At 47.1% G+C, this 23,843-nt stretch overlaps 1 protein-coding gene across 5 annotated transcripts in view; it reads left to right on the forward strand.

The window, feature by feature from the left end:
• The window catches only part of ACOT9 (acyl-CoA thioesterase 9), a 147,441-nt gene that overhangs the window by 121,012 nt on the left and 2,586 nt on the right, over positions 1–23,843 (forward strand). For all 5 annotated transcript variants that reach the window (XM_085888745.1, XM_085888742.1, XM_085888744.1 and 2 more), the window contains one exon: positions 14,853–15,003. In XM_085888745.1, the coding sequence (XP_085744871.1) occupies positions 14,853–15,003 (151 nt within the window). The remainder of the gene's footprint in view (positions 1–14,852; positions 15,004–23,843) is intronic.

A 23,843-nucleotide genomic window follows, 5' to 3' on the forward strand; every position in this document is an offset into this window, starting at 1 on the left:
CATCATGAAAAGTGGGCAGAGCTTATGAAAAGTGGGCGTGGCTGAGCAAAAAATAATCTGAGGCTCAGGAGGTGGTCAAACAAGAGCATTAAGAGAAGTTTATCATTTCGTAATGGCACAAAAGGGGTATCTTAAAAAAATATAAAGATTCAAATGTTTCATTTTTAAATATTTTAGATGGGGATTATTGTGCAAAGAAAATTAGACTGTTGAAGGAATTTGAGAATGAACAAATCTTTATCGGTTCAATGAGTGAGCTAAACAATATGCATTGGTTATTTGAAAAAGAGTGCCCCGAGGCTTACATGTTTCAGATATTTCTTTAGAATCACCTTTAACAAATCACATTAATACTTTACTACTTGAACAAATCTTTATCTTATTACATTGGTTATTTGAAAAGAGTGCCCCTAGGTTAAAAGGGGAGACAAATAAATATACCTTGGGATAAAAAGGGGGTTTATTTTTAGGGGGAAAAAAAATATAAATCGCTGAAAATCCCCCATTCATTTACATGGGGAAAAGTGAGCCAGAATCAGTATATTCACCTTACTTATGTGCCCTTTTTCCCCACAGAGTCCATCAGTCCTGGGCCATGGTTTAGTGTACAATGTATAAGTTAAGGTAAATTGTACATGAGTTGCTTCCCCCTGCATGTTTGTCATAGCACCAGCAATGTAGTTAAGTCGTCTGTATGAGTGGGTTTGTTTAGTTAGTTACTCAGCCCATAGGTTATTTATTTTTGGGACACGAATACACTAAATGTCGCACTCAGGGATCCGAAGATAAAATGTACTTGGGGAAATCTACACCTGATGGCACACGAAAATTCGACGACTCGGGACGAGTCTGTAAAAAGGAGAGGGGGTAGTGTTACGGCTGTGGAAATTCGCCGAGCACCATATAGGTCCTTAGATCAGTTATGCCGATAAGTCTGTGTTCAGATAAATTTCCCCACCGATGTCTAAGGGGTTTATTCGTGTAACAGGGCTGTGAATCTTTGAGTTAGCTGTTTTTCTTTTACTATCGTTATTTTGGACCAACCGCCATTACTACCACCACAAAGCACTACCAACCACAACAACCACGATCACCACAACCATCTTCTCATCAACCGCCAACATCCCCACTGACAACGAACAACCACCGCCACCACCAACACCTTCTCCACCACCGCCTTCACACAACCACCTTAACCACAAGCACCCAACCACACCACCCTCACGACCACCACAAAACGCCAGCCACGCGACCATTACAATGACCACCGTAACCACCACCACGTTACCACCTCAGCAGGGTTGCGAGAAGCCTGGCATTCATCGGGAGAGAACGGACGACGGCCTCACCCCTCCCCCCCCAACGGAAAACGCGTGCGGAAGAGACGCGGGGAGGAAGAAAAAGAATGTCAGTGATCACACCAAAAGAGCCGAGCCGAACTCTCCTGGAATTTTCCCCCGCACGTCGAGAAGGGGGGGGGGGTGAAGCGCCATGGTTATAAAAGAGCGCGCTGAACGTGCGGTCTGTCGGTCTGCGGTCGAGGTCTGGAGTTCGTGGTTGCTCTCTGGGACGGTCACTCCCTCTACCTGGGTCTCTCTCACTCGCGGTCGCTCTCTGAGTCGTCAGCTGCTGGAGGTTGTGGAGGTGTGTGAAAAGGAGGAGAGAGCGGAGCCAAGGAGGCGCGTGGCCTGCCGAGCCGTGCCTTACCGTGGGTCGTGGAGACGGGACGTCGCGGGTTGCCCCAGCGAGGTGAAGGTAGCCAGCCCGGTCTCGTGGAGTCTCTGCGGTCTACATGGCTCCGTGTCAATAAAGACCCCAAGGGGTCCAGTCTGCCCCTCGTCTGTCCTGGGGTTTTTCTTTGCTTTTGAATGAACGTTGTGGCGTCATGTCCATAAGTAGAACTGTTAAGTGTGTACATAATAAATAGACGGTCGTAGCTCTTTGTCTTGCTCGTGTTTTGTCCCTTACCTGCGTTTGCTTTAAATAACTGCATGTGTGTTTTGCATTGATTGATACATGACTGCATAGGTGTTGTGTGTGGAATAAATGTTTGTTTAAATGTAACCCATTCGTTGTGTCCTCTTTCCCTAATTGAACTGCCATCTTGCACTTGGAATGTAGTTGGTTTTTAAATAGCCGGTAAAGTGATCGGGTCCAACGGGGCTCGTGATAACACCCCGCTCGCTTATCCCAAAACGGAGCGAGCTGCATTAAGTGGCTCGTGTCCCAGCGGCCCCGTTGAGGTACAGTATCTCAGTAGTCTGCCCGCGCGAATAATTAGGTATATCGACAATTCGGCGATTGACCCTGTCGCGTGCGGGTGGAATATTGACGAGGCTGTGGTGTGCTTGAAAACACACCCGTGGCTGGTTTCCGGCGTTGATTTGGAAAGCCGCGACTGGATTGTCCGTTCGGTGGGCGAGACGGCCGCCATTGGCTAAATGCGGTCGTTCGCACGCCGACAGGTGGAGATCCACAACAACAACAATATATATATATATATATATATATATTTATATATATATATATATATATATATATATATATATATTTATATATATATATATATATATATATATATATATATATATATATATATATATATATATATATATATATATATATATATTTATATATATATATATATATATATATATATATATATATATATATATTGTTGCGAATTCGCGCCCGCCGGCGTGCGAGCGGCCACGTAACTCGAATCGCGGCACGTCGCCCACCGGACGGACAATTCCGTCGTGACCCTCTCGGACTAACGCCGGGAACTAGTCACGGGTGGGCCTTTCGGCCTCACCACAATCGTGCCAATCGGCCCCCCGCGTGGGATAGGGTTGCTCGCCAAATTCGACCTACCTAAGTACCCACACGGAGGGTAGACCGGGCGATCGCACCTCGCCGCAGGTCGACTTCGGACACGGGCCACTTTAAGCGACCCGTTCCGTACTATCGGGATAACCGAGCGGTGTTATCGTCAACCTCGACGGTTCCGATTAATTATTGGGCGTATTTAGCCCACGACCAACCCTTTACGTGAAGTAAGATGGAGATTCAATTAAAGAAAAGACTAAGCGAAACGGGAAAAACAGTTCAACATAATTCACATTTATTCCGCGGCAAACGGAAAGCACACATATACAATTACAACAATTATGCACCAAAAGCAATTACAACAAAAGAAACACAATGCAGATCTACTACCGACTACGCGAGCACATGGCAACACTTACACAGTTTTACTTTACAGACGGCGCCGACAACACATATGCTCAAAATCAAAAGAAAAGGGCCACCCTCAATGACAAGGGGGCAGATGGGCCTGTGGCCGAGACCGCGTGGAGCCTACCCGTCTTGTGATGAGCCGCAAAATGGCGGCGGTGCCCCGACTCCGCTCTCCTCCGCGGGCCTCGCTGGCACTGCCTGGAATGGGGTGGGAACGGGGCCCCCTTTTCGCACTATCTCAGCGCGGGGGGGGGGGGAAACAGGGCGGGGGGGTTGTTGATGCTCTGGGGAAAGAGGATAGCTGGCTTGCTTGGGTCCCGCGACGAGCGACTCCACTGCGCCCTCGACCGCGTTCCCGGCTTCTCCTCTCTGCAGCTCCCCGACAGGCTCCGAACCCCGACAGACCGACTCTCCTCCAGACCCGTCTTGACTGCTGCTGCCACACTTCGCCGCCGCCACAACTCGCCCGAGTCCGAAACAGAAACCCTCTCTACTCAATTCGCCCCTCGCTCGGCGCTTTATAGTGCAGCAGGAGATCATTCCTGATCCGCGAATCTGCATATATCGATTCTACTCCGACGCGCCTGGAGGCGGGGCCAAATCGCCCCGCGCTTAATGATTGGAGGGATCGGAAGTGGGCGTGATTTCATTCCTGATCCGACTTCCCCTCGGAAAGGCCGCTCTTTGTACCCGCGGCTCAGCGCGCGTCCCGCACGAGGCCAGGACAGCCTGACGCTCGGCGTTCACAAGCGGCACGGGAATGGCCGAAGAAGGAGGAGAGGTGAAGGTGGTGGAGGGCCTAAAGTGGCGGTGATGGCCATGGCGACACTTGGAATGGCGGTGATGCGATGTTTACGGGACGAGCCGTGACGGTAAAGGTCGTGGCTGTTGGCGTTGTTGTTGTGAAGCGGAGTTGCGGTTGGTGGTTGTTGTGTGATGGCGGTTGAGACGTGGTTGGTTCAAAATAAAGATAGAACAGAATAACGGCTATCTTAAAGGGTCGCAGCCCGAATGAATGACATTTATTCCCTCTAAACAACGGGTTTGGGGCTAACTACACATGTACTTACAGAGATATCTCACCTACGGGACCTGAATGGTGGTTTGCGAATTTCCTCAACCACAACACTACCCCCTCCCCTTTTTACAGACTCGTCCCGAGTCGTCAAATGTTCGTGTGCCATCATGTGTAGTTCTCCCCGAGTACGTTTTACCTACGGATCCCTGAGTGCGACATTCATGGTATTCGTGTCCCCAAAATAAATAACCTGAGGGCTGAGTAACTAACTAAACAAACCCACTCACACGGACGACTTAAATAAAATTGCCGGCGCTAAGACATACATGCCGGGGGCGCACTCATATGTACAGTACATCTTAACCTTAACTTACAAATTTTACACTAAACCATGGCCCAGGATCAATGAACTCTGCAAAAAGAAAGCAGTAAGCAGGGAGCCAGGCTGCTCGCATGCAGTCTCTGGCTCAAACAATGCAGGTGACAGGGAACGTGGTCGGCTGCTCACATGCAGTCCTAGGCCTCCCCTTTTGAAAATGAACCCAGTGAACCACAACGGTGCATGGGCTGCACAAACGCAGTCTCCGTGCCAGCTCAAGTGGCACACGCAATGAGCTCAACGGATGGATGGATGGATGGATGGATGAATGGATGGATGCAAACACGGTGCACGGGTCGCCACTGCAGGCCCGTGTTGTAGCTGCCAATAGGGCAGTTCTTGCAGTTTGCAAACTGTTGCTTTGATCCTGGCGCACATGGAAATGAACAGGGGGGGGGGGCAAAGCAAAATTGAACGGGGCTGGTGAACAGGGGCAGTGGGCATGGTATGGCAAAGGTTAGCAGGCAACCACAGCCTGCAGAACAAGGCCATTGCAGGCAAACACAGCCGGCAGACGATCTGGCCGGCACAGGCCTTGAAGGAACACAGCCAGCAGATGAAGTGGCCGGCACAGGCCTTGAAGCAAAACACGGCCAGCCGATGAAGTGGGCCGGCCTTTGCCTTGCAGTGGAGGTTGGTGGAGGGAGTGCGGTGGTCCTGGCCACTCGGAAGGCGGGCTCGGACCTACCCTACGGTCTCCCTCCCACCTATCGCCTTTGCCTGTCACTGTCCATACCCACCCCCTTAATTTGTAAAACCCAATTTAGCCCCAACTTATTATTTTTTTGTTGTTTTTATTTTACTTCCCCACTATAAATCGTCCCCTAACCCCCTTTATCGTCCTTGTTCGGCTTACCTATCCTGTCACCTAGCCTACTCCCAACCCCTACGTTCCCTTCCCGGAGGGGAACAAGGGAGAGCTCGCGTACTGTGCCGAGGCCCAATTCAAGCCTCTTCATGGCCTCCCAAGAGTTCAGCGATCTATAACACAAAGTGGGTCCAGCGGCCCACAACGAGAGCGAAGGGATGGATGGTGCGGAGGGGTACTTCCTAATCTACCCTAACCATTTAACTGTTAAACTACCCCGGGGCTTTCAACAAGCGCCTCTCGCTTAAACTATTGGTTCTAACAACCCAGATTCCCGTCGCCTGTGTTGGTGTCCTCACAATTTCGGGCCTCGCCCCCCAATTTTCTTCCCGTGCCCTCACACGGTCTCATGGCTGGGACGCGTGTCTCCCCTTGGCAGGCACGACCCTCTGCCGATTCTCCAGCTATGGCACCCCCGGGCACTACACTGCCTCCGAGCCTACCAGCTCCCGAACACCGGGGAATGCACCCCATGGCACCTCCCCTGAAACGCACACGTGGCAGGCTGGCTTCCCGGGCCCCTTTCCGAGGGTCACCCGTGCCCACAACACTGCCCACGCGGCTAATGGCGCCCCGGGCCCCCGCACCACGCAGACACACCCGTGCCCACTACGCTATCCCGGCCCCCCATGAGCCCTTGGCCTACTACGGCCGACTAACCTGGTGCCCGGGGTACCCACTCATCGATACTCACCTTTCGCAGCCACGCTCCCAGCCCGTCAACAAGGCTCCTGCACCCCTCCAAACGGGTTTCGAGCCTACTTTCCCACCAACAACAAAACGACCTCCATTTTTCAATTTGACTAACCCAGCTAACTCACTCTACACTGACCCCGGGGTCCCTTGGGTGGGAGTCACTCCTCCCCCCAATCACTCATCGCACCATGCATTCCCCATTCGCTCCACTCACAGACCCGCTGGCCTCACTCGCTCAACATGTACTCACCTCACAACTCTTCAACACGCACACCGCTGAACTCTGCCATCCTTCTATCTGCATCCCCTAACTAACTCGTGCTCCCACGTCGTCCCTTAAACTATAGCACATTCCATTTAACACTACGTAGCTAAACTACGTCCCCTCTACACATTCACAAGTCTGTCCATGTCCTCAAATAATCCCATAAATCCATTTCCCAACCTAAAGCTCACTAAATCCCTCTACCTAATCCATTCCACGGGCCCCATGAGGACTTACCCCTGCCCCATGGAGCCGGTCTAGCTAAGCTAACCCTTCCCCCTAACTAGTTTCATCCTGTGCCCAGGCCAGGGGGTCTTCCACCCCTTGCCCGGGGAATCCTGTGCACCCGAAAGTGAGGCTTGCTTTTCTCTTTCCCACATGCGCAACCAGAGTTGCGAGCGGCAACTCACAGCTCGCGCACTTTACACCTGCCCGTGACGTCATGCAGCTGCACGTGTACCTCATCCCTCCTTTGACGGTTCCATCTGGCAGGGATACCCCTCCTGCCGGATTCCAACCCCACGTGCAGCCATGACGTCACCGTGCGCATGAAAAAAAACACAAGCCCCACGTCTCGAGGGGTTCCCCACGCGAACACATGTGCTCTGCCCGTTGGAGCGTAACACACCCGCTCGCGTGGAGAACCCGTCTGGTCCAAATCCGAAATCCTGCCTAAACTTTGTCCGTCGCGGGATCGGCAACATTCACCACGCTCGTTTCCGGACCGGGACTTCACTCTCGCAAGCGAGCATGTGGGGGCCTCGTGCGTTGCACAGCACGGACCTCGCGCTCGCTGCTGGGTGAACCCGGCGCGGTCCCCGAAACATCTACAGCCGCTATTCGGCTTTTGTCCCTCTGTCGCAGTCGTCGTCTCCATTCGACCCACGCACACCTGCGTGTTACGACGCTCATACACCACTCCATTACATTCACACTCGGAGACGCGGCTGCATGTTCACACATGCCCACCGTCATCTCCCTTACATACCGCTCTCTCACACACACGGTCTTCCTTGCACTCGGCCGTTCACTCACGCATGCCACCTCCCTCGCACACGTGGCTCCACTCACTCGCGGCCTTCCACTCACTCGTGCCATTTCGCTCACACACCGTGCCTCACTCGCACACGCGGGGGAACTCGCCCGCGGTGTCTCATCCACACACGGTGTGCTGGGAAGCACGCTCCTCGGCACACTTGCCACCACACCACTCACACACGGGGTCGCTTCCACACACGGGGGCGCACTCACACCTTGCACCACACACACCGGGACAACCACACTGGGATTCATGTCCCCACAAGCGTCTCCGGGGCCTCTATACCCCCCAAGCTCTCCGTGCACCTGTCCAAAGCACTCCTCCCCTCGACCTCGCAAAGCACGACCGGACCCACCTGGTCGTGATCCGCCTCAAGGGGGCATACTCCCTCCCCTCGTTCCTGGAGGAGGCCATCCAACTGCTCGCACTGGGTCTCTACCCAGTCCGCCAGCTCACCCCCATTATCCTCCACTACCTCCGTGTGTGTGTGTGCGCGTCTCTCACCCCGTCTTCATCGTGTAGACTCTCCTCTATCGTTCCCATCTCCCGTGTCTCTGTACATTTATTTGTTTCTGTTGTCCCCTCGTGTCTATTGGTCTCTGCTTCTTTCTGGCGTCTTTCCCTTATCTTTATGTAGGTCAACCTTGCTTTCTCCTTAAGGCGCTCCCGTCCTTCCCTGTTTTTCACTCCTTGCTCTTTCACGATCTCCGCGTACCTCATCCTTGCTTTCCGTCTTAATTATTCTTTTCTCTCCCTCGCAATTCCTTTCACCTCATCTCTTATCTCCCTCGTGCACGTCTCCATCACCCCAATTAGTTTTTCCCTCTCGGTCACCGTCACGCTTCTCGCCCAATACGTCCTCCGAATTATTTTCTCCTGTCTTTCCTTATCCAGTTTCATGGTTTGCTTCATTTGGTTAATCTCCTTTTTGTGTTTCATTTGCTGCTGTCTCATTACTCTTCCTCATTTCCTCTCCTGTCCTTCCTTCTCCAGTTTCATGGTTTGCTTCATTTGGTTAATCTCCTTTTTGTGTTTCATTTGCTGCTGTCTCATTACTCTTCCTTGTTTCCTCTCCTGTCTTTCCTTATGCAGTTTCATGGTTTTCTTCATTTGGTTCATCTCCATTTTGTGTTTCATTCGCTGCTGTCTCATTACTCTTCCTTGTTTCCTCTCCTGTCTTTCCTTATCCAGTTTCATGGTTTTCTTCATTTGGTTCATCTCCATTTTGTGTTTCATTCGCTGTTCTTTGTCTATCTCCTCGTGCTCCAGCCTCAGCTTTTCTTTCAATTGGTCAACCTCAGATTCATGTTCTTTTTGTTTTCTATTCCATTGTTCCTCTCGTTCTTCCCTCTCCAATCTCCTTGTGTCCTTCAATCTCCTGATTTCTCCTTCCTGCTTCATTCCTTGCTCCTTCAACTTCTTCTCATATTCCAACCTATTTTTTTTCCTTTTGTGGTTCAGTTTCAAATTCATACTCTTTCAGTTTTTTATTCCACTGTCTCTCTTGTTCTTCGTTCTGCAATCTCATCGTTTCCTTTAATTGACGGATTTCTTTCTCCTGTCTCATTCCTTGTTCTTTGTATTTCCTATTCCACTGTCTCTCTTGTTCCTCGTTCTGCAATCTCGTTATTTCTTTCAGTTGGCTGACTTCCTTCTCCTGTCTGATTCGTTCTTCCATCATTACTCTTTCTTGCATCTCATTCTTTAATCTGGCCTTCGCTTCCAGCTGTTTGATCTGTACAGTGTGGTTTCTTAACGTTTCATTTTCCGTTGTCGTTCTTTCTTCTCTCACCATCCTCAACTCGTTTTGTAATTCCCTCTCTTTGATTTGGTGTTTCTGTAACTCAGAAACTTTCTTTTCCAATTCCTTTCTCATCTCCGCACACTCCGACTTTGCTTTGCCTTCTAATTGTTCAATCTGCTCAGTGTGGTTCCTTAACGTTTCATTCTCTGTTGTCGTTCTTTCTTCTCTCACCATCCTCAACTCGTTTTGTAATTCCCTCTCTTTGTTTTGGTGTTTCTGTAACTCAGAAGCTTTCTTTTCCAATTCCTTTCTCAATTTGCGTGCTTCTTCACTCATTTCATCTCTTCTTTCCACCGCTTCCCTCCTCAATTCGTCCCTTTTTTTACTGTATTCATTCGGTTTTTTCTGCCATTCCTTTCCCATTCTTATCTCCCCTTCCAGGATTTCTCTTTTAAACTGGCTTGCCCTTACCTCTCGCTTCAGTAGTTCCAATTCCCCATCTTGTTTGCGTTTTTCCTTTTTGAGCTTTGTTTTCCTTTCTCCTTCCTCCGTCAATTCTCCCTGCAGTTCTTTGAACTGTTCTGACTTTTCCAGCAATTCCTCTGTCCTTTCCTCCAGCTGTCTCTCTCCTCTTTTTATCTTCCATTCTAGCCTTTCTCTTTCCTGATTGCCTGTTCTTATCTCTTCCTTCAATTGTTCCAACTCCCCATCATGTTCACATTTTTTCTCTTCCAACTGTATTTCCCTCACTCTCTCCTCCAGTTCTTTGAACCGCCTTGCTTTCTCCAATAATTTTTCCATTAATTGTTTTACTTCCAAGTCTTGCTCCTTTTGTTTCTTTTCGAGCTCGGTTTTCCATTCTTCCATTGTTTCCTTTCCTGGGAGATACCAATCTGCTGTTCCTCTATTCTTTTGTTCAGTTTGCTCTTCGCATATTCCAACTGACGGGTATAAAACACTACCAAATTCTTTTTCCCACATAATTTGTCGACTCTATTGGCCAAGTCATGTTTTTGCCACCGAATTCGTTCCAGTAAATCGTCCAATCGCTGTGTCCCCCCGTACACGTAATTTTTCTTAAGCGCGTCTGTGTGCCGTTGTGACTCGTCCACTCCACTTTACACCTCCTCGATATATTCTTAATAACGCTTCACCTTTTCCAAGACATCCCCCAATTGAGCCTGAAGCCTGCCAATGCTCACATAGTCATCCTGCCACGCCTGCCATGGCACATGCCGTGACCACGTGCCTTGAACCGGTGACTGGGAGCTCACGCCTCGTGCTGTGCCATTAATATCAGCCCGCTCCGTGCTGCGCTGAGGTACGATCGCGCTGCCATTGTGCGACTCCGTTTGCCGGCAAAGTTCGTGCTCAAGCCGCTCCCACTGACCACAGTTAGTGGTGGGGTTATAATTATAAAAAGAACCGACCTGGGCCATGGATCCTACATGACGACACATACCTAATACCCCCGGCTCCCGCTCGCCTTGAGACGCCATCTTATGTCTCGTAAAGGGTTAATTTAAATCGCTCGTAATTTGGAGGGAATCGGGGGTCGCTCCTCTCACCCCTGGACCGATTCCCGTGAATTTAGCTGGAGAAAGGAGAGCCCGTTTTCCCGTTCTCCGATACCAGTGCCGCGAGGAGGGGGATGAGTTTGTGTCCCACGACCTGACACCAGTGTTGCGAATTCGCGCCCGCCGGCGTGCGAGCGGCCACGTAACTCGAATCGCAGCACGTCGCCCACCGGACGGACAATTCCGTCGTGACCCTCTCGGACTAACGCTGGGAACTAGTCACGGGTGGGCCTTTCGGCCTCACCACAATCGTGCCAATCGCCCCTCCCCGCGTGGGATAGGGTTGCTCGCCAAATTCGACCTACCTAAGTACCCACACGGAGGGTAGACCGGGCGATCGCACCTCGCCGCAGTTCGACTTCAGACACGGGCCACTTTAAGCGACCCGTTCCGTACTATCGGGATAACCGAGCGGTGTTATCGTCAACCTCGACGGTTCCGATTAATTATTGGGCGTATTTAGCCCACGACCAACCCTTTACGTGAAGTAAGATGGAGATTCAATTAAAGAAAAGACGAAGCGAAACGGGAAAAACCGTTCAACATAATTCACATTTATTCCGCGGCAAACGGAAAGCACACATATACAATTACAACAATTATGCACCAAAAGCAATTACAACAAAAGAAACACAATGCAGATCTACTACCGACTACGCGAGCACATGGCAACACTTACACAGTTTTACTTTACAGACGGCGCAGACAACACATATACTCAAAATCAAAAGAAAAGGGCCACCCTCAACGACAAGGGGGCAGACGGGCCTGTGGCCGAGACCGCGTGGAGCCTACCCGTCTTGTGATGAGCCGCAAAATGGCGGCGGTGTCCCGACTCCGCGCTCCTCCGCGGGCCTCGCTGGCACTGCCTGGAATGGGGTGGGAACGGGGCCCCCTTTTCGCACTATCTCAGCGCGGGGGGGAAACGGGGGGGGGCTTGTTGATGCTCTGGGGAAAGAGGATAGCTGGCTTGCTTGGGTCCCGCGACGAGTGACTCCACTGCGCCCTCGACCGCGTTCCCGGCTTCTCCTCTCTGCAGCTCCCCGCCAGACTCCGAACCCCGACAGACCGACTCTCCTCCAGACCCGTCTTGACTGCTGCTGCCACACTTCGCCGCCGCCACAACTCGCCCGAGCCCGAAACAGAAACCCTCTCTACTCAATTCGCCCCGCGCTCGGCGCTTTATAGTGCAGCAGGAGAAACCATATGCAGATTTTCGGATCAGGATGGGCTCGGGGGCGGAGCCACGCTCGCCCATTGGACAGAGGAAAAGTGGGCGTGAATCATTCCTGATCCGCGAATCTGCATATATCGATTCTACTCCGACGCGCCAGGAGGCAGAGCCAAATCACCCCACGCTTAATGATTGGAGGGATCGGAAGTGGGCGTGAATCATTCCTGATCCGACTTCCCCTCGTAAAGGCCGCTCTTTGTACCTGCGGCTCAGCGCGCGTCCCGCACGAGGCCAGGACAGCCTGACGCTCGGCGTTCACAAGCGGCACGGGAATGGCCGCAGAAGGAGGAGAGGTGAAGGTGGTGGAGGGCCTAAAGTGGCGGTGATGGCCATGGCGACGCTTGGAATGGCGGTGATGCGATGTTTACGGGAGCGAGCCGTGACGGTAAAGGTCGTGGCTGTTGGCGTTGTTGTTGTGAAGCGGCGTTGCGGTTGGTGGTTGTTGTGTGATGGCGGTTGAGACGTGGTTGGTTCAAAATAAAGATAGAACAGAAAAACGGCTATCTTAAAGGGTCGCAGCCCGAATGAATGACATTTATTCCCTCTAAACAACGGGTTTGGGACTAACTACACATGTACTTACAGAGATATCTCACCTACGGGACCTGAATGGTGGTTTGCGAATTTCCTCAACCACAACAATATATATATATATATATATATATATATATATATATATATATATATATATATATATATTGTGTATATATATATATATATATATATATATATATATTGTATATATATATATATATATATATTGTATATATATATATATATATATATATATATATATATATATATATATATATATATATATATATATGTATGTGTCGTAAGAGGCGACCAGGGTTGCATCAGGAAGGGCATCCGGCGTAAAACATGTGCCAAATCACTATGCGGATCATACGGATGATCCGCTGTGGCGACCCCTAACGGGAGCAGCCGAAAGAAGAAGAAGATGTGTATATATATATATATATATATATATAGTATATGTGTACCATATCCCTGTGTCGTAAGAGGCGACCAGGGTAGCGTCAGGAAGGGCATCCGGCGTAAAACATGTGCCAAATCACTATGCGGATCATACGGATGATCCGCTGTGGCGACCCCTAACGGGAGCAGCCGAAAGAAGAAGAAGATGTATATATATATATATATATATATATATATATATATATATATATATATATATATATATATATATAGTATATGTGTACCATATCCCTGTGTCGTAAGAGGCGACCAGGGTAGCGTCAGGAAGGGCATCCGGCGTAAAACATGTGCCAAATCACTATGCGGATCATACGGATGATCCGCTGTGGCGTACCCTAAGGGGAGCAGCCGAAAGAAGAAGAAGATATATATATATATATATATATATATATATATATATATATATATATATATATATATATATATATATATATATATTTCGCCTTGCACGCATTTGCTCCATTTTATTTATACATTTTAAGCCTTCCTGATAACATAGGGGGAGGCTTACTGCTGTTGTGGGGTTTTTTTTCTTCAATTAGTGTCCCCAGTTTTTAATGGTATGAAAGTTTTAGACCCCTTGGAGTGTTAAAAAAAAACATTTAGAATTTATTTTCTTTCTGCACTCCAAACTTTAAAACTTTCCAAGTTGTATCTTGGAGCTGGCTGGGACTTTTGGAATGAAATTTGCATCAACAATGTGAATAGACAGTATGCGGGATTGACATTTTGACCTTGACCTATTTTTTATCGTCATGCCCAATTATAAATATTTTATCTTTTTCACCAAAACTCGAATCAGAACGAAATTAACCTCCCGAGATAGCCTAGACTCTAGAGTGAGGCACATTTATGCTTAACTTGCATCATATCCATCCAGGTTAAAGATCAAGGTAAAATGGTGGTCTGAAAAAAAACAAAACTTTTTTTTGTCATCGATCAATTTTGCCAATGCCGAATCTCAAAGACCGCTTGGCGTTCCAAGATGTTCCTGCAACATAATAGTGGATCTACACTGAAGTTGTGTACCTGATATTTGATTCATGTCCTTGACGTACCTTTTTTGAATTGTGATGTAATTAACAAAAATACTTTTGTGATCATAACTTGAATAATTTTCCTCCGATTTTTATGGATAGAGTGTAGATGGCGTCACATTTTCTTAATTTACAATGTATCCCGAAATGTTGAAGGTCAAGGTCATATCGTGGTCTGAAAAAATATGCTATCATTGGATTGTGGGCCAAGGGTCAGCCTCCCCTGGTCGGGGGTGGTTTACGAGTGGCAATCACTTGGTGATCGCAGATATCTAGTTTTATTTGCACTTCCGATAAAAAATTTTTGCCTTTTTTATTTTTTAATATATTTTTTTCAATTTGCCAAGTACTTTGTAATCAATTTGTATGAAGAGCAACATTTTCATTAAAAACCAATATACAGTACAATCTCAAGGATGCATGAGGGGATTTGATATGAGAGCAACAACAATCCTGTGATGGTTGGGCTTGAAGCACCACTCTCCTGAATGCTATGACAGCATCCGGCATGGCAAAAGCTTAGAAAAACAATCTCTTTGAAGGGGTAGAATGGAAGAAAAAAAAAGAGTGGAAGGAAATTTATATGACATAAACGAAATTGCAAGATGTTTAGTATCTCTATGAAGTTTGGTGACTTTGCACAAAGTGTGAGAGAGAGGAAACCAGATGGATAAGGCGACTAACACGGTCCTTGTATTTATATAGATATAGATGAAAATGACTGCTTTGTAATGAAGTGCTTGCTGTGTGGAACAGGTATGCTACACTCAGGACAAGTTTCTTCAGGTGCGGGTCCATAGTGGAGTGATGAATCCACAGACAAGAATATATACTACCACCAACATTTTTCATTTCACCTTTGGTGCACAGATTGCTGTTCCACAGGTTGTGCCACACACTTATGGAGGTGAGTGCATGGCTTGGGGAACGTTTCTCACATTGAATGTTTGTCTACAAGATAGAATATACCTTCTTAATGCTTTGTCATTCATAAAAAACAGTTTGCAATTTCTACAAATAATGTAGAGGAAGGAATTGGGATCAAAACATTTAAATTTGTCGATAAAATATGAGAGTTTATGAAAATGTACCTTGCAATGAAGAGCAGTACAAATACAGGAAAGTTTTGGTGTTTTAGTTCTGGGAATGAGCTAATAATTGCCAAATGAAACTTGCTATGAGAAAGTGTAAGGTAATAGCTTTAGAGAGAAACAACAATAACATATTTTTGTAAAGAGTAAAAGTCAAGTCACCATTTAGAATTATGGACAAGTCAGATAAGCAGTCAGCCCAATGTCAGACATTGATAAAGATGATAATCTACAATTCTCCAGGCACTTTTGGATTGACCAAGATCCAGGTTCAGTGCTCACCTCCACTGTTTTGTTTCTCCTTTCTTTTGCCTGTGGAATCAACTTCCTTAGTCAGATCAATCCCAATCTTCCTGGATTGCTGTTAACCTCCTCCATGGGTCATCCCCATATATAATCATGATGTTTTTTTTATCCCCATTAACCCTTTCCTTGACAGCTTTGTTTTATCCGCTTTTCCTTCATCCACCTGTTTTTTTTTTTTGTTTGTTTTTTTGCTTTTTTTTTTTTTTCCTCTTCCACTTTCATCCTGATTACTTCTTGTTCTATCAGCCTCTTAATTTCTTGTACTTGAACTTGTTCACCACTTGTATTTTCCTCCCCTCTCTTCCCAATGCCGAAGAATACTCAATTCCTCTTGTACATTTGAACCATTTAATACATGTGCGCATATGGAGAACCAGAGGAGACTCAATGCCACACGCAAGCAACATGCTCTTCCTCTGATTCTGCAGTACATGAAGACTGAATTTTTATGTAATATACAGTAAGACGATGTCTGGTCATCCTTTTGACATAATGGCGCCATGGCTGACATTTTGGGGTTCAGGGGAAAGATCACTCATAGCCTTATTGCAGCGGCCATTCGGAGGTCACCTTAAATTCAAAGGGCTGGGGAATATTTATGACCTGAAGGTTGATAAGTTTCTGGACATTACCTTCAAACACCTTCCATTTAAGTAAGACTCCTGCCTCCAGCCAGACTTTCAGACACCAGTATATAGTTATTTGTATATAAGAATCCCTTAATAAGCTAAATAGAATAATTAGATGATTCTATTCTACTGAATAAAAATTAAAGATTATTTGGAAGGCCAATCTGTTTTGGGGAAAAGGGGTGTTTTGACTTATCAGACTGATAACCTTCCAATAGTCAAGAGATATAAGGTCGTTTAAAATGCAAATATGTCATTAAAAATAGATGCATGTTCAAGCACATAGATGTAATAATATTGTTACGGATTTCAGAATCCGGTCTGATGAATGCATCCACACATCCAAGTCCTCAGACAGTTATTTCTTTAAATGCATGTTCAGATTAGCCCCATCCCCATGTCTAATGGCATCTTAAATGTGATGCGTTGAGAAGGGTAAAGGGTAGATTCCCTCTCTTATAGGAAGCTTTTTTCTTTACGACAGACACGTTCACACACATTTCTTTCACGAACTCTGAAGCACGCTCTTATTTTTCCTCAGCAGCATTCTTTCGCAAGCTCTGACGCCCACCTTTTTTGAGAGCGCACAGGTTGTCATGGTAACCGTGCCCCGGTGGGGCGGGTGAGCTTGGGGCGGACAGCACCCCATGGAGACGGCCCTGGGATATAAAAACGAGTGAGAAAGCGTGAGGTACATTCTGTGAGGAGAGACGTTCTGAAGGGAAAGAGATACGTTCTGTGAGGAGGTACGTTCTGAGAGGAGAGGGACGTTCTGTGAGGAGAGATGTTCTGAGATATAAAAAACGAGGGAAAGAGGGATGTTCTCTGAGGAGAAAAATTATGAGGAGAAAAATTCCAGAGAGGAAAAAGCAAAGGGTGAGAGAAGCAACCAAGAAGCGGGTGTCTAACCAGCGCCGAAGAGACAATTCGCCCTTCCAGTGCTTCCGCAAGTGAGCGTGTTGGTGTGAGCAGCGCCACCAACACGCGAGCCTCGGGTCAATCACCAACACCAGGGTCTAAACCCGCAACAGATGATCTCGGTGCCCTCCAGACGTTGACTGGCGTTCAAGGCTGCCGTGCGAGAGGGTCCACGGCAAAGCTGGGTGCTGGTGATGGACGTGACACACACACACGCATTTTCAGGAAGTTTTCGCTTCATGGACGACTTTCTGGTGAGTGAGACAATTCTCCCCCTCCCCTTCCCCTGAATGATCTGCTGGGTACCCTTGTCTGCGTTTAGCTGTAAGTCAACCCCCGATATGCATCTGCTCTTTGTCTCTTTCCTGGCATTTTGATTGATTTTGCTTTGAAATTCCTTATTTACCTCAGCAAATAAAAAGCTCTTTTTATTTATTTATTTGATTATTTATAAATTATTTGTCGATTTCCAACCTGTCCTTGTTTGTCCTTTCCTTCTATTGGTCTAGCATTGTCTGAACCGAGATAGACTGGGAGGTAATTACCACAGATTTGACCAAAAAATCGTCGGCACGCACCAGCGGTTAAAACGCTCAGCCGCCCTAATTAAAATCTAATCAGATAATATTGGTGCTTTGCCGAGGGCGTGCTCTCCGCTCAGGTAACCACGTGACCTCTTGTTAAACGGAATAATTAGACGGCGGACACTGGAACTCCTGGTTGACTGGGTGGCGTTCGTGGTTTTTAAACAACCCACCGTACCACAACGTTAATTGTAAGTGGTGGCCCCAGGTCCGGCTCTACGGAGAACAACCGTGGATTAATCCCCCTGAGTGACAAGCTGGCGTCTTGGTACCCGTCACTGCAACAATATATTTCCTTTTAAAATTTTATAACAATGCATTGTGCTATATGATAAAAACATTTAGTGAGAGAGCTGGCTGAGCTTCATTCTCAAATTTGCGCCCCAAAAGGTTTGTTGATCTCATTGGCCAGTGAAGACCATCCGATTTATAAAAAGTGATTTCTTAAGTGCGGCTTTCTTGGGGTTAAGGATTACTTGATCCTTCAAGTAGACCCTTCTCGCCCTTCCAATCTAAACATCGCGCCCAAACCACGCCTTCGGTATTTGGACACATAGTGTGAGATGTGTTTTAATTACATTTGTTAAGAAGTTTTAATCCCTGGGGTTAACTGATAAGAAAGGGCTAATTTAGGGTTCATTAAGAGTTCAATATCAAATTGGCGCCCAACACCCGTTCTGATCTCATAAGATTGCTTTACCCATCCACCAACTAAATTCATCACTTAAGAACGATTTTTGTCTGGGGTTTACGGTTGAGAAGGGTCTTAAGGGCGCAAGGGTCTTCACATAGCCCTTGGAAAAATAATTTGATTGAGCTGACGCCCATTCATTTACATGACGGGGGTTTGGGGGGGGTCTATAGATAGTTACAAAAAACACAAATTACAACCATTTAAGAAACCATAGTGCCTGGGGTTAATGAATAAGAAAGGGCTCATTAAGGGTTCATTAAGGGTTCAATTTCAATTTGGCACCCAACACTCGTTCTGATCTCATAAGATTGCTTCACCCACTAACTAAATTCATCACTTCGGCCTAAGTCACATTTGCCACGGCGGCCGTGGGGTCTACAAAATCTACGGCCACTCACAATTATAGGGTGGCCGCAGTATTTCCACGGTCACACAATGTAGCAGTCACATATGTTTTTATTTTTCGGGTAGCCGCACGGCATATTTATAAATTGTGGGGACCGAAAACGTGGGGGTGCCGTACGGCCTTTGATTTAATGTCGCACAGTGACCTTAGGGCGTTCCTGCGGCGGCCATAGAATTTTCAAGGCAGACGCAAGGTGCCCGCAGGGCCCGAAGGCGAACGGGGGGCCCTAAGGCAGGGGGGCCCTAAGGTGAACGTGCGGCCAGATGGACGGTAACGAGTGGGTTTTTTATTATTTTTTTTTACCAGTTCTTTTGTTTCGGCTTGTCGAATTGCTACGGCGAACGTAGAAATGAAAAAAGTTATAACTCCGCGCTATAATTCCACGGCGACCCCTATGGCCTGTAAAAGATAGCCAAACGGCGTAGGGCCACCCTGAGGCCACCGCAGAAACTCTGCGGCTGCCGCACGTTTCTGTCAATTCAGAGGACGTATGGCCGCCGTATCTTCGCCGTAGAGCAAATGTGACTTAGGCCTGAAGAACGATTTTTGTCTGGGGTTTACGGATAAGAAGGGTCTTAAGGGCGCAAGGGTCTTCACAGAGCATCTGGAATACAAATTACAACCACATTCCGAATGCTTGGTTCCATTGCATTGTCTTCATCGACAACCGTTTAATGAACATAGAATTTCGCTCCGGAGGTGTAGATATAAATTAGGATATAGATGAGAAAATATAAATTTGTGGGACAGGGTTAAAATTTTTCCCTTTTTCGAGATCCACTTCTACCAGTGCAGGTAGCATTTTCCGGGCCGACCCTGACAATGAGATGATTCGCAAACTGAGAAATCCTCTACTCATCCAGTATATGCTTAAAGTTTATATGAACTTCGCCGGTGTATCACCATACAAATAAACAAATTAGATAAGACCAGAATAATCTCCACTTGTCTTTCGACACGTCTCCGATGACCAGTGCCAACAGCTGTAGCTAGGCCCATGTATACAGTAGTAGGATGCTTTAGCAGACAAGACGGTAGTCGAAGTGAAACCGTGCAGCCACCTCAAGGCCTTTCTGGCCTGCAAACAAAATGAATCCAGAAGAGTCGCCTGAAATGGCTGCCAACGTGGAGACAGAGACGTCAGCATTTCCACCATCACAGAATTTAACTGAGAGACCAGAAGTCGAGGGTGAGTTCATCATGTTTGGTATGTTCCACATCCAGCTCTGCCATTTTTGATCCATCGGAAAGATGATTGCAGAGCGAGGCGGACAAGAGCTGTCGATCGAGTCCGGGGTGCTCGCTTCGAATTCCCTCAGAGGACTTATCGAATGCTACAACTTCAACCGGTGCAAACGCCTCCACCAAATGTTCGCCCTCGCCATGGAGATCCTGCACTTTCGTCAGTTTCTTTCTGAATACCCGGAAAAAGATCAAGTGCTTGATGAGCTGAAGGTCTTCAAAATCACCACGCCAACGGAGATCGACACAGTATGCGAGAGCGATACATTTCGTGATGTCTATAGGGCATATGATGAATATACGAACCAAACTATTGAGGGCACTCAGGGACCAAGACCTCAGTTCTGGATGATGTATGTGAAGCTTTTCGAACTCTACCGTATCGTTGACCGTGCATGCCGTGAAAATGGCGTTGAGCGATTCACCATGGCACTCACTGAGCTGACTGATTTGTTTTTTGCCATGAACTGGCAGAACTACGCGAGATGGATGGCTAAATACCGTTTGGATCTCATGAATATAGAAATTACGCATCCAGGATTGACCAGCATACTGAACGCTGGAGCGTTCTCGGTTAGAAGGACCAATAACGAGTTTGCACGCCTTCCAGTTGATCTCGCATTAGAGCAGACAGTCAATGCAGATGCAGCACGAGGATGACTGGATTCACATCAGTGACAAACAACTACACTGCGCGCGTTCGTTGGAGTGTCACGAAGGGCAGTCGTGCAGCAATTGCAAGTGAGGCCTTAGCTATGGCCGGACTGGTACATCATAGCGACATTCAAATGGAACTCAGTCCATCGAGAATCACACGCAACAACGAGGATCTCAAGTGAATCACCTCAAGCATTGTCTCGTCGGTAAATCCATTCGCCATCGATACCGATGCGCCGCTAATCAATATCAGCACAGGGAAGAGTATCTCCGTTGCCGTCAATAATTCTCTGCTCAGTGTACCGCAGGAAGGTCGCAGGATGCATAAGAAATTCGTTCACGAATGCCTTGATGATCCGACACGCTTTGAGCGACCGATTACCCGCAACAAACTTTTGACATTCGCGAAACAGTGCGTAACCAACCGACGTGCCCCACAGAACTCAAAAGGAGGCAGAACTGAAATGTACAAGCCAGTTACTGGGAAGACTAGCCTTCATCGCGGCTAAGGCCGAAGTGGACCTCGAATTCCTCTTCACATTTCCACTCACACCTGTGCCGCTGTCTATGTGTAAGCGCGATGGTTCAATGGTGCACACAGCAAAGAGCGCCCTTTTCGACAAGCTGGAGAAAACAGTACCTGATCACGGCCATTCGACTGATGTGAAGGTACATCTGATAGATGGAAATTTTCTCCTTCACTGCCGACCACCAAACCTACCCCCGACTTACGGTGGTCTGTCACGGGGTATCCTTGTTGCGGCCTTATCCCACCAGTCAAAATGTATAGACATAGCGTTTGACACTTACGAGGAACCTTCTATTAAGGACTGCGAACGGGAAAGACGAGGAGCCGAAGAGCAACGTTACGTTATCAGTGGCCCGGGCCAGATAAGACCGAAGAACAATGAGAAAGCTCTGAAATCGAGTTCCTTCAAGAGAGGTCTACCGGAATTCATGATGGATAACTGGGCTGGGGAGCAGTACCGACACATTCTGGAAGGAAGAATCGTTTTCCTCGGTGTCAATGGTAAATGTGCCAAGTATTCTGTTGTGAATGGTGGAGTGCAGAAAAAATTAATTCAAGATCTGTTCTGTAATCAGCCAGAGGCAGACACAAAATTGTGCTTCCATTTGACAGTGGCTGACCTTGATTGTCAAGATGGCGACATTGTAGTACGTGCCTCGGACACCGACATACTGGTGATTCTCCTTCACCATGTTCATCCATTTACATGTACAATTTGGATGGAAGTTGGGACGTCCGGTAAGGATAATCGACGCTACGTGAACGTTACTAATGTCGCAGCGCAAATCGGTCCGATGTGTGTGCAGCTCTGCCTGGCCTGCATGCATTCACGGGATGTGACTACACATCAGCATTCGCAAGGAAAGGGAAGAAACGGCCGTATGATATAATGTGTGCCCACGACAAGTTCATTCGGGGTTTTTCATCCCTCAGCTACAAAGAGCTGGACGATGAAATGTTTGCCATCCTCGAGGAGTTTGTCTGCCTCATGTACGGTGCGAAAAACACCACGACGCTGAACAACTACCGATTCGATGTTGTCAATCGCACGTATAACCGCAAATCGAATTCCATGCGACCGTTTGACAAACTGAAGAGCATCGAAGGCAGCAGCATCCCGCCTTGCTCAGCTGAGTTGTGGCCACATAGTGTTAGGACTGGTTTTGTGGCTACAATGTGGGGCAGTTCCCACCTGGCTACCATACTGAAATCTCCAACTGCGGGATGGGAAATAGTTGATGGTCACTATCGAGTCATCTGCTTTGATGGACATCAACTGCCCCAGGTGCTTGTTCCAGAAATACCAGTTGAAATGGACGCTGACGGTGATCCATCCAGAACGGATGATCTGATGATCGATTCATCATCTGAAGGTGAAGCAAGAAGTGATGATGATGACGATGATGATGAATGATCATGATAGTGATAATTCTGAAGGGTGAATGAGCCAAAATACCTGAAATGTCAAACCTGTTTAGGTGGGCAGAGATCCTCAAAGTTATTTTAACTTTGTAATGGTCAGTAATTTTTATTCATTATAGTCTGATATGTAGCACGTTTAGTTTTTGATAACCTATCATGTTTTTCGTATAGCTGGCTCTGATTCAGAGAACAGTTCAGAAGTGGAGTCGAGACACGCATCTGGAGTTTGTTAAAAAAATGCATCTGTTCGTGTACCAGACGTAGACCCATCTTCGAGCACATTCGACAGATTTCTTATATCATTCTGTGTTTACGGCATTGTCATGTCATCTCCCTCTGACTGTTAGCACAGGGACGATATTTTGTAGTAACCTAATAAAACTCATAATGACAGTGACAGTGCATCGTATAGTCACTCTCTTCACTTTCAATTTCCTTATGCTATGTTCACTTTTCGACCCCCAATGTGTTGAATTGTCCCCCGGTTATCACAACATGGCCCGTCAGTGTATATCAAATCGATTTCACTGAGAATGTTGTGTGCTCATCTTGCCTTTATATCACTTCCGTTTGATGATCATCGTGCTACATATATTACATTACACATTAGAATCAACATAGACTACACCCGCGTCATCGCTTTTTTCCATTATCTCAATGTGCCCTCTGCCTCTTGTGTTTCCTTCTCCGGCTATGTGAAGACCCTTGCGCCCTTAAGACTCTTCTTATCTGTAAACCCCAGACAAAAATCGTTCTTAAGTGATGAATTTAGTTAGTGGCTGGGTGAAGCAATCTTATGAGATCAGAACAGGTGTTGGGTGCCAAATTGAGATTGAACCCTTAATGAACCCTTAATTAGCCCTTTCTTATTCATTAACCCCAGGCACTATGGTTTCTTAAATGGATGCAATTTGTGTTTTTTGTCACTATCTATAGACCCCCCCCCCCCATCATGTAAATGAATGGGCGTCAGCTCAATCAAATTATTTTTCCAAGCGCTATGTGAATACCCTTGTGCCCTTAAGACCCTTCTTAACTTTAAACCCCAGACAAAAATCGTTCTTAAGTCATGAATTTAGTTTGTTGATGGGTAAAGCAATCTTATGAGATCAGAACGGGTGTTGGGCGCGAATTTGAGATTGAACTCTTAATGAATTCTTAATTAGCCCTTTCTTATCCGTGAACCCCTTAGGATTAAAACTTCTTAACAAATGTAATTGAAACACATGTCACACTATGTGTCCAAATACCGAAGGGGCGGTTTGGGTG

Source organism: Eptatretus burgeri, chromosome 7 (genome assembly GCF_056783735.1).
Source record: "Eptatretus burgeri isolate ZD-2024b chromosome 7, Ebu_testis_v1, whole genome shotgun sequence".
NCBI classification, from domain to species: Eukaryota; Metazoa; Chordata; class Myxini; order Myxiniformes; family Myxinidae; genus Eptatretus; species Eptatretus burgeri.